The sequence below is a fragment of the Adiantum capillus-veneris genome, chromosome 15, assembly GCF_014529385.1.
Source record: "Adiantum capillus-veneris isolate H3 chromosome 15, ASM1452938v2, whole genome shotgun sequence".
Classification (NCBI taxonomy): domain Eukaryota; kingdom Viridiplantae; phylum Streptophyta; class Polypodiopsida; order Polypodiales; family Pteridaceae; genus Adiantum; species Adiantum capillus-veneris.
The window spans coordinates 159,258,894-159,272,734 of record NC_140945.1 but is presented as its reverse complement, the minus strand read 5'-3'; the positions used below and the strand labels follow the sequence as shown (position 1 = coordinate 159,272,734).

The following is a 13,841-nucleotide window of genomic DNA, read 5'->3' as shown; positions in this document are numbered from 1 at the left end:
AATCTTCAAGCTAAGTTCAAATTAGCCCACATTTTCCTTTTAGTTGGCATTCTCGCACACTTTTGGAAGCATTCAAGATCTGCGTTTAATATTTTTACAGTCCCATAAAAGCACATTGGATTTTGAAAAAAATTCCATTGGAAAATGTTGCTTCACCATTTTGGCATCCGAAGGTCGGAAAAGCACCTTATAACCATCTTCATAATTTTGGTCTTTTTAGTATTTTTATTTTCCCTCTTTGAAATGGCTAGTTCTAAAATGAGAAAATTATTTAAGTAAACCAAAATTAAATTTTGTGACATTACCTCTTCATGTAGATATACAAGACAAGGTGAACTAGGTCCATTATTGGCATTTAGCTTGGTGCATTGAAACCATTCCACAATATATAATAAGTCTAAAGGACACTTGGAATGTAGAGCTCACAAGCGTGTCTTATCATTGTAGCTAAGACACCGTTTTGCAATAGTAGCAAATCTACTTAGTACATGGGAGCCATAGCTGTCGCAAGTGTGTGTCTTTTTGTATTCATACATTTTGACATATTTAAAAGATAAATGAAGAGCATTTAGATGAACAAGTCAAACAAAACCAATCTTTTTCTTCATTTTCTTTTGCAACATTTACATCAATGATTACTTTTCATGTATTTCATTGTAAGCATTAACTAAGTATACTTAATCCTTCAACTTAAATTAGATTTAAATTAGATAGATATATTCTTAATGGCTTTTGAATGCTCCAAAAACATGCAGCTCATTTAGAGTCTAGCATGACCATTTCCATTACATTTACATCATCGATTCAGACATTACAGATTATTTTCTTCCTCTAGCCTAAAAGAGAGAAAATAATGTTTTAACTTTTAAAATTTATTTTTGTCAAAACATTATCAAATGTTACAAAATTAATTTCAATTATTAAGTTTTGATGGGGCTCTTACCAAAATATAATTTTGGTGACATTACCTTGCCCTTGCATGATAGTCTTCCTGTCAGGCCAAGGGCCAAAGGGTTTGAACGGCTCAGTACGGCTACGAGTTAAGGGAAAGGCATAAGGTTAAGGGGTCCTACTTGCAAGAGACAAGGGCTTTAAGTAGGGAGGTTGGGAAAGAGATCATTCTGACTGCCGGTCCACCCTTTGGTCTTAGATTGGTATCAGAGCATAGGTTTGGAAAGGGGGAAAAGAGGGCGTTGGTCCTACTAAGCTTGCATGACTTTGCATGACCATGCATGGCCGTGGAGGAGAAGGATAGGATTTGAAATGTGTAGCAGGGCAAGAGAACCGTCACTCGGAGAGGGAAATAAGTTGAAGCTCTCAGAGCTGAAGGCATGCGAGAATGACTGCTAGCACACCCTCTTGGGTTTCGTCGACTTGCATGCCTGGGCTTGATGGGAGCCCCCCTCATGGGCTGAAAACTTAAAGCATGGCTCAGAGCATGCTTAATATCCATTTTTTCTTCCCCTGCACTGTCTGCTTGTTGATTCCACCATCACTACAGAGTTTTTGTTTTTTTTTTTTAGTTCACAATTTTTTTGAAAAAGCGACGCCCTATTTGGGCATTCGATCCGTATTAAGTGGGACAAGCCTTGTAGATGTGTGGGGAGGGGGGGGGGGGGGGGGGGGGGGGTGGGTGGGGGGGGGGGGGGGGGGGTACATGGGGGGGGGAGGTGGTGTTGGGAACACAGGGGGCCAAGGGGGGGCATTTTCCCTCTTTAGGAGGGTTTTTTTCCCGGGACTGTCCGCCATGCACATTCTACACGGCTATCCTCTTCTTTTCTCAATGCCAAGTGCAGTAAGTAACACACTCTCTATTGTGTGCCTTGAGCTTACTTCGTCTTCTCCAAGCTATGTACGTCTCTCCTGCAACCCTAATTCCAACAATTCGTATCAGAGCAGGTGTCGTCCTCCCCGGCTTAGTCGTCAGCAGCGCTCATAGCACACGCCTGCTCACTTTCTTTCGATTTTTGTGAGCCTTGCCCAGCGTTCGTAGGTCGACAAAATTTTTAGAAAGCTCATAGAGCTTAGTCTGCTCAGATTTTTGATTCGGGCTCGTTTTTCAGCCTCCGTTTCCACTATAGGCAGTACTGCACAAGCTATTTCGTGATTTTGTGCAAATTTTTGTCAGTGCCATTTTTTGCATAACAGGTGTCTTACAGTCTTCTACGGTTTATTGCATATAGCACGTGTTGTTCCTGCTACATTTCTCCTCTTTTCGAGAAGTTTTCAATCAGGTACAAACATTTATCATAGCTGACAACAACACGGATGTGTTCAAGATGTTTGTTGCTGAGGACGATTGGATGGGGACAGTATCCCTATGTGGGCTTACATGATGCAACATGTTCTTGTGTCAAAGGGCATCTGGAATATTGTGCAGGACATTGATGTACGTCCTGGTTCTGAGGATGCAGGCGATGTTGAGGATGTGGCAGTGTGTGTTGCTGCAAGGATTGCTACTATTAGAGTTGTTTTGCCTACGGCAGAACAATCTTGTTGGGATGTAAAGGATGCGCAGGCTCATGCATTGATTGTGTTGTCTATGAAGCGCACTATCGTTCCTCACATTCGTTCAACAAAATTTGCCAAAACAGCTTGGGATAATTTTGGCTGGTCTTTTATGCAAGTCACAATGAGGCTAAAAATATGCAAGCTGGAGTCAAAGATTATGCATGAGGAAGATGATATGGACACTTTTCCTTGCTGGTGTCAAGGATATCAATGAGAAACTTATTTTTGCAGGTGGTCATTTCAGACAATTCCTTGTGCAGACGTTCTTGATGCCTTACCAGATTCTTACCAGACTTTTGCTAGAACTTGGAGACTTATGACCCAAGGAAATCCCAAAGTTGTCAAGTTTGATGCATTATGCACATTGCTATTGCAAGAGTCACTTTCCAGAAAAATTAGGAGTAGGCAGCTCAGTTGAACAAGCTTTTATTGCTTCTCAAAGAAAAAGGGTCGTAACAGCAATGCAACCACTTCTTATGGTTCTGCTACGAGTGGAAAAAATTCTGTTCCTAATGCTTCTATTGGCAGCAATTCGTCTGGAAATAAGGGCAAAAAGAAGATGCGTTGCCATTATTGTAAAGCTAATGATCACTTGATGAAGCAGTGTCCTAAGTTGAAGGCCAAAGAGGCTAAGAAGAAAGAGGGTGGTTCCACTGCAAATGCTGGGTTCCACTACAAATGCAGCCATTGTTGAGTCTTCTGTGAAAGAGATTGTGATGTTGATGTCGATGCAGAATAGGCTTTTAGTGTAGAGTGCACTTACAATCCTGTTGTCCATGATGCATGCATGTCAGTTGTTGCAGATTCACATGTGTGGTATTTCAACAGTGGTGCTACAAAGCACATTACCTCACATCGTGAATTGTTCACCTCTCTCGAGTCTGTCCCTCATGAAATTCATTCACTTGTGCCAACAATGCCTCTTATCCGGTTCAAGGAGTTGGAAAGATTGTGCTTACTGCTGCAAATGGTAGTTCTTTCACACTTGTTGATGCACTTTATGTACCTAGGATCAAGAAGAATCTTTTGTCTGTATCTGCACTTGCTAGACTTGAACTTGTAGTCAAATTTGTGGATGACAGATGTACAGTTCATGATCTCAGTTTTGGTGATGAAATTGTTGCGTCTAGCCTTTTGTGTTGTGGGCTATATAAGCTCACTTTGTATGACAAGTGTGGACAAAATTTTGCAAATGCAGTTGCAGATTCAAGGGCTATTTCAGATGCAAAACTTTGGCATGCACGTTTTGGTCATCTGAATTTTTCCAGTTTGCTGCGTTTGCAGAAATCTGATATGGTTGTTTCTTTGCCGCCTCTTGAAGCACCTGTCAAACATGTTTGTGAAGGATGTATTTTGGGTAAAATGCAAGGTTCTAAGTTTCCAAAGGATGGTTCAGTTAGGGCCACATGCAGATTGCAGCTTGTACATAGTGATGTTTGTGGGCTCATGCAAACTCCGTCCTTGCGCAATTATTTGTACTTCGTGACTTTCGTTGATGATTACTCCAAGCATGGGTATTTCCGCTTAAAGCAAAGTCCAAAGTTTTTATGTGCTTCAAACAACAATTTCTGGCTATGGCTGAAAATGTCTCGAACTGTACTATGGGCACCCTCCATTCCGATCGAGGGGGGGAGTATATGTCTCATGGATTTAATGCATTTCTGGCTAGTCGTGGGATAAAACGCCTCAACAAAATGGTGTTGCTGAGAGGAAAAATAGGTCACTTACGAAAATGGCACGATGTATGGTCAAAAGTTAAGCTTTGTCTCATTCTTTTTGGCTTGAGGCCAGCATGTGTGCCACTTATGTACTAAATAGGTGTCCTACGAAAGCTTTGCAGTCTATTACTCCATATGAAGGATGGCATGATAGAAAGCCTTCTATTGAGCACATGCGTGTTTTTGGTTGTTTGGCATATGCTTTGGTGCCACAAACACAGCGCAAAAAATTGGATGATAAGGTTGTCAAATGTATTTTTGTTGATTATAGTGTTGAAAGTAAAGGTTACAAGTTGTATCATCCACAAACAAAGTGTATTCTTGTTTTCATGAGATGTAGTGTTTGTGGAAGATTTTGTTCAGCCCTTGTTGTCATGTACTAGAGACAGTAATGTAAGCTCACAGGACATTTATGATACTTTGTTGTCTCTTTTCAGTGGTGGAAGTTCGAATGTAAATTCCAATGAGGCAAATGTACAACCTATGGGGGTTTTCAAAAATGTTACAGATCCGCCTATTACTGATGCAGATGTACATGATGTACTTGATGAGGAAAGGGCTAAAAATGAGCAGGCTAGAGGTATGCCAAAATGGTTGGTGCATACATTGCGGACAATAAATTGGATGCACCTTTGTCTAGTGGCTCTGGCCATGCATCTTATGCATCAGATTTTTATAATGCTTTGACTGTGTCTAGCTTACATGATGTTGAGGAATCTCTGTCCTTTGATGAATCACAAAATTCAAAAAATTGGATGGCTGCCATGCAATCAGAATATGATGCACTTACAAAAAATGGCACATGGACTTTATGTGATTTGCCTCCTAGCAAAAAGGCCATTGGTACGAAGTGGGTTTACAAGTTGGAACGCAAACCGGATGGTGAGATCGATCGCCATAAGGCTCGACTTGTTGCAAAGGGTTATGCATAGGAAAAAGGCATAGATTATGAAGAGACATTTGCTCCTACTTGTCCTATGACTACTGTGCGTTTTCTACGTGCATTGACAACTCATTTTGGTTGGGATGTACATCAATCAGACATTGTTACTGCTTTCTTGAATGGTGACATATTTGAGGAAGTTTATGTAATGCGACCTCGCGGTTTTGTCAAGAAAGGACAAGAGGACAAAGTGTGCAGATGTAAGAAGGCTTTGTATGGGTTGAAGCAATCTCCTCGTGCTTGGTATGAGAAAGCTGATACTCATTTGGTCAAACAAGGCTTTCATAACAATCCAACAAAAAACACATTGTATGTAAAGCGTGAGGGTGATAGTAGTTCTCATTGTGGTTCTTTATGTAGATGATTTGTTGATCACTGGACCAAATGAGAGACATACTGCTCAATTTAAGGCTGATTTGAATGCTACTTTCAAGATGAAAGATTTGGGGCTGTTGCATCATTACTCGGGTATCAATAGCTATGCAGATGTAGCTGAGGAGACAAACGTCAACATCCTTGGTGGTTATAGAAGAAGAAAGTTCAAGATACAGGGGTGACATGCCACGTGAAGAAAATAATAAAAATTGATGTAGAATCGATAATATTTTGGCTAAAATTGTTTTTTTTAATTTGGATCTTTTTAGAAAGAGGTACAAATTTTTGAAGTGATCATAAGTCTCCATCTTAGGGTTTTGTATGGTTAAGCAGCATGGTTGATTGTTATTCTCATCCTTTGTAATTGCCTCCTATAAAACCCATTGAATAATTCTTTTAGTGCATTGCTTCTTCTTTGTCCCCCTCTCTTTTTTCGTACATCTGAAAAATGAAGTCCTCGCTTCATAGTGGGATTTTCCATTCCTTGTGTATTCCATGTTGCAAGGGGTCCTTGTTCTGCAAAATATGGTCCATGCAGCTAGAGAATATGTTACAAAACAATTTTTTTGTTAGTTGAACTTATGAGATGCAATGTGAAAAACTCTAAGAACTATTCTGGACACTTTAAGAAGTAATTGAACACTCACCAAGTAACATGTGATGTCTTTTTCTCCCCAAACACCTATGATATCACTTATTAGTCGAGATTCTTCCACACTTCCATGCGTTTGTTGGCTACATCTGGTCTACTTTTGACGTTTGTAGTTATGACATAGAGTTCTTTCCAACAATTCCACCTAGCGTCGACTTGTTTACTATCATGGTTGCTCAAAAATCTTGTGCCTTTTGCTCCTCCCATCAAAACATCTTGCAAAAAATCACCCATCTCTTCAGAAAGAGTATGATCTTTTTTTCGATGCACTTGATCACCATGGAAACCCATTTAAAGAGCAAAGCTTCACATATTTTTCTATGCACTCGTTTGCAAGTATACTCAGCTTAATAGAATATGCATAATCAAGATGCAGTCGAAGCAATTTGTCCAAGATTCTAATCTCTGCATGCAGTAAACATATATGTACATTTTTTAAATCTATTACTAGAATTGAATCCCAAATCATAAGAGACGATGTAGATAGTCAACGACATTCACATTATTCCTCGATGGTGGTTTCCCAACCTCATGTTCTGTAAGTCATTCTCTCGTTCTAGTTCTTGCCATGCAATACAAACATGGATACAACACCTCCACATACACCAAACATGCACTTCAGTGCCTTAAGGTCGGCACTCGAGTGCCATTCTACAATGAAGTCACCCATGCCATCTGCATGGAGGTGTTCACTTGCATTTTAGCTTTAAAATGGAAGAGATGCCGGTCTGTAAAAAGAGTCATTTTAATGTATCGTGGTTCTTAATTAGTATTTGAGCTGCTTCAATCCACTATAGCTCCATTTTTTTATTGTTTTGTGATATGGAGAATCTAACTTACCCTGGCTACAGTCCAATGCTCTATTCATTAGGGATATAGATACTCTTTTCATTTTTTGACGTTTTTGAATTTGAGCCTCATCCAGTTTTATAACAAATAGAAGTTTTCCTTCACAATCTACTTCTCGCTTTTAATGGTATCTCACCATTGCACATTGACTTTTTTAATATTCATCCAAATGTTATTAAAAATATTATACTCAAAGGAATATTTCTTCTTCTGTTTTTTGTATGGCATCGTTCTCTCTATACGATAGTATTCTCCAAAAATGTTTGGGTATTTCTTCATTTAACAGAGTTTTTATTTTCCTAACATTGTGAGGCCTAAGCAACCCAAAAGCTTTAATCTTGTAATACTTAAGGATCTAGAACCAAGTTTTAGAGATGGCTCTATACCCCTCCTCTCACTCCCACTATGTCACAAACTTCTTGCATTTGGGAAGGTTGAATCAATAAATCCATATATCTCAGTAAATTTTGAAATACCAAAGTTCTTTTGGGTTTGATTTTCGGAAAGTTTCAAAATGTTACTCTTGCTCACTACCTCATTCAAGAATCTCACCCTTTCCTGAGCATTAAACATATCAAATCCTAAGAGGCTAATCACATGTTCTCTAGTAATTTTTGACCGGTTTTTTTTTTTGTCCAGATCTTTCTATCATGTTTACCACAGCTCTCATTTGTTTTACTCGTACTCTTAATTCTATTGGGGTTTCTTTTAATATCTGCAGCTGATAATTTTCTTGTTTTAGAGAGGCTATTTGGTTTTCAAGTTCTAAAATTCTTGTTGCATTCAAAGACAAAGAAGGTTGAAGATAATGAAAGTAGTGTGCATGGTTAATGTGTAAGTGAGATAGCATAGAACTATATAGTAGTAAGACATCAATCCCATCTCCAATAAATCTCATCAATCGTGGGGTGTGTGAAAAGATACATACCTTCCAGTTCTCGATCCAATGGATACAAACTCCCATCTATCCATAGGTCAATGTGCTTCTTCTCCTTGTTGGGAAGTTGTTGAGCTTCATTTTCATTTATAACTGGTCTTTGATAGACACTCCGCGTAGTTACATATTCTTGGTTGAGCTTAGTGTTCTTGCGATGACCAATAATGGAATATGTATGACTCATTGCAAATAGTGAAAAGCACACAAGAGAAGGTATAATGGAGATAACAATAGTAAAAGAGCTATTAGCATCAGAAGAGGAGAGAGAAAGCTCGTGAAAGTGAGTAGAGTACTCTAAAAGGTCATGGGAGAGTAAGAGAAAAAGAGAGGGATTGAATCATTCAAAAGTGGAAACAGCTATTTGCCCGCCAAGTCAATTGAATAAGAACAAAATTCGAAGTGAACCACAAAGGACTAGTGTGAAAATGATATCTTTTTGGATATTTAGAGATATGTACTAGAGAACCACTTGGATGTTAAGGTAGGCGCCTAGGTGTGCATGATGGTGAGTAATATGTACATTATGTTATGCAAAATATTTGGATGAGGACTCCTTATGTAAATTATTGATGGAGTCATAAGCCTAGTAGAGTGGTTCAATCTTCCACCACTCCTATAGACTTTATTGGTAATAAGGTCTCTCCACTCATCCATGTTGCACACGTGTGAATGTGCGATCGAATGACCACGCGGGCCGTAAAGGGCCTTGTACATTATAGAAAAATAATGGTAATAAACTTAAGAAATCATTTACTACTCAATGTTGCTCCAATAGCTCTTGAATTAATAACCTTTAACTTTTATACTCACTTGTTCCCACATTAGTAAAATTAGGCTCGAGCCTTGTACATGCGTGTTTTCTAGTGCTCACATAACCCAATCTATAGTGTAAATTTCCCGGCTGAAAAGGAGAACAAACGAGTACTCTTACTGTATCAATCTTCTAACGTTGTTCTAGCTAAGAGTACCTTGAAGGTAGATTTTAACCTTGAAGATCTCTTACATAAGCTATTGATAGGTTACAAAATCATGGTTGTAATTTTCGTGGCATTTCCGTTATAACTCCCAATAAATACCTTAAATTTTGGCATAACTCTTGGTTGTATCAATTTACACACAAACCTCTGATTCATTTGCAACAACATATTCTTGCCAACAATTTTTTTCTATCATACGAAACATCATAAGTACTTGAATGCAACTAAAGGAACAGAAAGAGACTTCCATATCTGATTTCAAAAATATGGTAGTGATAATGTAATCCCCATTAGCATTCACGTGGCACGGACGCTAATGGAGCTGTAAGAGATCCCAATACAACCCTTAAATTGTAACAATAGGATGTGGGAAAACACGAACTGCAATTGACAATTGGAAATCCCCTTTACAATCACAATTGACAAACACTGATGGAGGTGTGCTCTAAAGCAAACTATTTATGTGTCAAATACAGACATGGCTCCAACTACCCCTCCTTATTCTTACATGATTGCATTGGCTATTGTCGAGCATTGGCAAGGCCACTTGCATTCCTGTGGACTTGCCACTGCCCCTCCTTATTGTTACATGATTGCATTGGCTGTTGTTGAGCATTGGCAAATCCACTTGCATTCTGGAAATTTCTGCCAGCACTTAAAAGACAGATGGCAGCAAAAGAGCACCATTTATGAAATGCTAACATTGCCCATATTTTTGTTCCATTACTTGCGTTCTAACTCTGACGTCCATAGGATGGACACTGCTTGTGCTAAGGTTTAGGAGGCTCTATAGAAGTTTCCAGGACATCATAAGAATGCAGCAGACAAGCATTGACTCAACTTGCGATTGAAGGAAGGTGATTGGACGCTTCTTAGGTTTCAGAAGGCATGCCTTGGAAAAATGTGCCACGTATATTTGCATGTAAGGGCTGCTTGTCCTTTGTCACTTCCCAAATAACGTATTGGCTTACAAATATTTCAGTATTCTAACTTGTGAGGCTGTCTTTGTATATCCCCTAAATCCAACCTTCCGGCTTCTTTGTTTCACAGCAAGAACCAGACAATCCGAATTCTTGATGCAATAATCAAATTGCGTATCCTTTTTGCCGAGGATCCTAAGATGGACACAAATACCCATGATTGAAATGATTTGTAGGCCCTCCCAATTCATTTAAAAAGAAAAATTAATTCAATCGAACACGTTTGAATTGAACGGTGTAAGAACCTTAGAAGATGGAAGATAAAAGAGAGAGAATTGGAATGTCAAAAGTTATAATAGGTGTCTACAAGCTGCATTTTCATATTCATTTTCGTTCCTTTCATCCTTTCCTTTAAACTTTCTTATAGCTTCCTTGAACCTGAGTCTGTAGGAATCTAGCTTATTAAAGAGTCATTAATGACAAGTACTCATAGGACTTTTATTTTGAAAAAAATTAGCCAGTACCTTCTGAGTAGCCCAGGCTTGTGCTGACCCAGAATTAAAGCTGTGGCTCCTAATTTCTTCGCCATCGACACAATAGTCGGCCCTTGGTCGCCTTCCACAACAAGAATCTCCACCTTTACCTGAATATAGACAGGAAATGCACATATTTTAACCAATCTTCTTAGAACTATAAAGGGCCAAAACCCTCTCCCCTACGATAAGGGTGTTGTGTCTAAGCTGAGAACTAGGGCGTATTCCAGGTGACAATTCCGTCTTACCATCCAAACTTGTCGCCTATAATCTGAGGACTCGAATCCCCAAAAGTCAAGGAGAAGTCGGTTAGAGATACGATATTTCATCCTAAAGATATGGTTTTATTTCTTGCCTATTTAAAGGCTATATGAGTAATGAAAACCTCTCTATTCCATGCATCGGTTTGAGAACCTTCTCTTGCGAGATGCAATAGGCTTCTCTACTAACAAAGGGTGCGGCTTGATCATTATGATAACAAAATATTAAAACAATCAAACAAATCAACTACACTCAGAGCACACATTTAGACATCATTAATATCACATGCAAAAGTAAAAACGCAACCAATCCTTCAGCCTCCTAGAAATTGAAGTGGAAGCACCGTACCTCTGCATTCAGATCACATAACTCCTTGAACGAGAGAGCGAGCTGGAAACCCTTCAAACGGTGCAGCCTTCTACTACCCTCAGAACTCTGCATAAGCACTGGCGTAAAATCTGTCACTCTTCTGGTCACTGCCTTTTAACATCACTTTTCTAGATTATAATCAATTGGGCCTAAACTTAGTAGCAGTTGTCACGCATATTAAAAAGGAGAGTGAAAAAGCCGCAGATTAACAAAATAGATATGGTCCAATTGTCTTCCCCCCTATCCATTTTTGAATTTTGATTATTAAAATGAGGCTCCCCCATTTTTTGTTCGCTGATGGTATTGTTTGTGTAGCATACATACATCACAGATCTCTCGCAACATACGATCATGGTCGGAGTCCGCAGTTGTCTCAGAGTGTAGCAAATTGCCTTGATTGAGCTCTAAAGATGACACAATCCATTGTACGAAGTCACTCACCTAATTGCAAGTCCACCCTTAAACCCCATCCCCTTACAATTGTACTTTTGACCTGTTGGCCCATTTGAAATCATTGTATGTGCAAACAGATAAGTACGTATGGCTCGCTCTTGGCGTTCACGTCCCTGTAGCGACTACACAACAGAATTTTCTAAAATACTCAGTACAAGCAACACCACACCCACTATGGTCACAATGCCCACCAGAACCAACTCATAAATGATGGCATCAGTGTGCCTTCTCACTGTAATAAGGACACTATTCAAGCTAGACAAATTGTGGTTCAGCAACCTTTAGAGATGAGGCGAAAAGGAAAATCATAGAAAAAACTTCACCTCTTGCAGATGATGGATGCACATGGAGGAGAGTGATTATGTCTCCGCTGCGGATGACATTATGCATGGCCCAACCAAGAGCTGTACGCGCTGATTCAGCATCATCCACCACAACAACCATGCGCCTCGGTTCCAGCCTCTCATCAGAAGATCCTTCCGATCCCACAAAAGAGCCATTTAGCTGACGCTCATTTGCCCTTTCTTTTTCCGTAGCTTCTTCCAGTTTTTCCCTCAAAATAGATGCAAAAGCTCAGTTTTCAAACAGCTCGATTCTCACCATCCAGTCATTTACGAAGAACAACATCGGCGCAGCTCTGCTGTAGTTTTTTTCTCCTCCATCAACAATGATTCACCTCTTGCACAGTTCAAAAAGACCCTTCCATAGATGTTCTTAAAAGGTCTCAAGTTCACCTTCTTCATGATTAAAAGAAGCGCATCAACAGCATCACCTCAAATGCTTTTAATTCCATTTGTGCTGTCGCAGAGTAGAGGGTTCATCTACAATTGTGTGGCTCCATGGGGCTTTCTTCGACAGATTACCTTTGTTCAATTGCTATGAATACCAAACTTTGGCATATCCTCGGATTTTCCGGATGATGCACAATGGTGACAATGATGGCAACAACGAAAATGATGGCTCTTAGCAATTACCACTTGCTCTGCTCTAGCTTGAAGGTCTTTAGTGGACTCCTCCCACCTTGGCCGATGATGCTGGTCACTGTCCACTTGCTAATTCTCGGCAAACAGAGCGCGCATTTAACGTCAATGCAGGATTGGATCAGTAAAAAGAGGTGAAGATCACGAGAGAACGAGAGAGACAGCAAGAAATAGTATCCAGGCTTCTTGTGATCGCTTTCATGAAAAGCAAACCTAGCAGTCCACCGCCGTTACGAGAGAGTGATAAAATCACGAGGCGGAACTTACATAAGTGTTTCATATCTGTCTACTCTAGTAGGTTCTACCAATTTTAAAAAATAAAATGAGGAAGAATCTTTCAGGATCCTCACATGAATTGGAAGAAATCCCTCAGGTCCGAGGATGCCGACACTCTCTTTTTCTTCGCAGCCTTGTCGAAAGCACGTCCATCAAAGCAGGCATAAACGAGAAGGAGAACGCGTAGGCGCGTCGATCAGGATGGTTACAAAGCAGGGGCAGTGGCAGTCCGTGATATTATTATTTTTAAATATTGCAAGCGTGGGGTTAGACAACGTGAGTCTTCGCGTTCTTGGTCTAGAGCGTCGATTGGACTGTGAACGACAATGGGAAGAGTTCAAAACGTACTTCCCTTTTGAAATAGGTGCAGGATAGCAGCCTCAAGGTGGTACGTGCAAAGAGGAATCTAGAGGAATATCCACACGAAATGAATAAACATAAAGACATGCCACCAAGAGTGGATAGATCTCCAATGCATGGCTAGAGCTGGACCATGTGCAAGGGAGACTGCCCGGAGGTGAACATGCACCGGGGGGGAGAGAGAGAGAGAGAGAGAGAGAGAGACTGGTGATCATGAGAATTGGCCTGCAAAAGGTGAAGAGGGGACTGAAATGTAGCTCAATTCTCTCTCCCGGAGCCCTTCTATTTCATGAGCATCTCTCAACACTCACTATCATGATGCTCGCCTCCACCCTCTGAAGATCGTGATGACAATGGGGTTGCTGAGTGAATACTAAGCTGCTCTCTCTCTCTCTCTCCTCTCTCTCTATCTCTCTCTCTCTCTCTCTCTCTCTCTCTCTCCCTCTCTCTCTCTCTCACACACACACACACACACACACACACTCTCACTCACAACACTCACACACACACACATGCGTGTAGCTCTGCATGTTGGTGGCTCTCTCCACATGCACGCACCTCCTCATTCGAATTGGACCACGCGCAATTATCGCCAAGGAGACTGCCAGCTAGGTGAACAAGCACCGCAGAGAGAGAGAGAGAGAGAGAGAGAGAGAGAGAGAGAGAGAGAGAGAGAGAGAGGACCAGTGATCGTGAGGCTGGCTTGCAAAAGGTGAAGAGATTATGA

At 40.3% G+C, this 13,841-nt stretch overlaps 1 protein-coding gene across 3 annotated transcripts; it reads right to left on the bottom strand.

Moving 5' to 3' along the window:
- Positions 1-9,192: 9,192 nt before the first annotated feature.
- Positions 9,193-12,542, bottom strand: LOC147441756 (universal stress protein PHOS32-like). 3 transcript variants are annotated; one of them, XM_086483794.1, is made up of 5 exons: positions 12,099-12,542; positions 11,822-11,974; positions 11,025-11,122; positions 10,407-10,525; positions 9,193-10,077 (listed from the first exon to the last, which is right to left on the bottom strand). In XM_086483794.1, the coding sequence occupies exons 2-5, from the start codon at positions 11,940-11,942 to the stop codon at positions 9,930-9,932; spliced, it is 486 nt and encodes a 161-aa protein (XP_086339920.1). In that variant the 5' UTR covers positions 11,943-11,974; positions 12,099-12,542; the 3' UTR covers positions 9,193-9,929. The 3 variants fall into 3 exon arrangements, with proteins under 3 accessions (XP_086339920.1, XP_086339919.1, XP_086339921.1); XM_086483793.1 differs by having other exon boundaries at positions 11,822-12,542; XM_086483795.1 differs by having other exon boundaries at positions 11,025-11,111; positions 11,822-12,542.
- Between the last annotated feature and the right edge of the window lie 1,299 nt (positions 12,543-13,841).

Bases quoted from the DNA above. Each gene is read 5' to 3' on its own strand.
- LOC147441756 (XM_086483793.1), bottom strand. From the start codon at position 11,942: ATGGTTGTTGTGGTGGATGATGCTGAATCAGCGCGTACAGCTCTTGGT. The intron at 11,123-11,821 runs GTGAAGTTTTTT...ATTTTACGCCAG, and splicing joins GCATCCATCATCTGCAAGAG to TGCTTATGCAGAGTTCTGAG. The intron at 10,078-10,406 runs GTACTGGCTAAT...TGTCCATCTTAG, and splicing joins AAGCCTGGGCTACTCAGAAG to GATCCTCGGCAAAAAGGATA.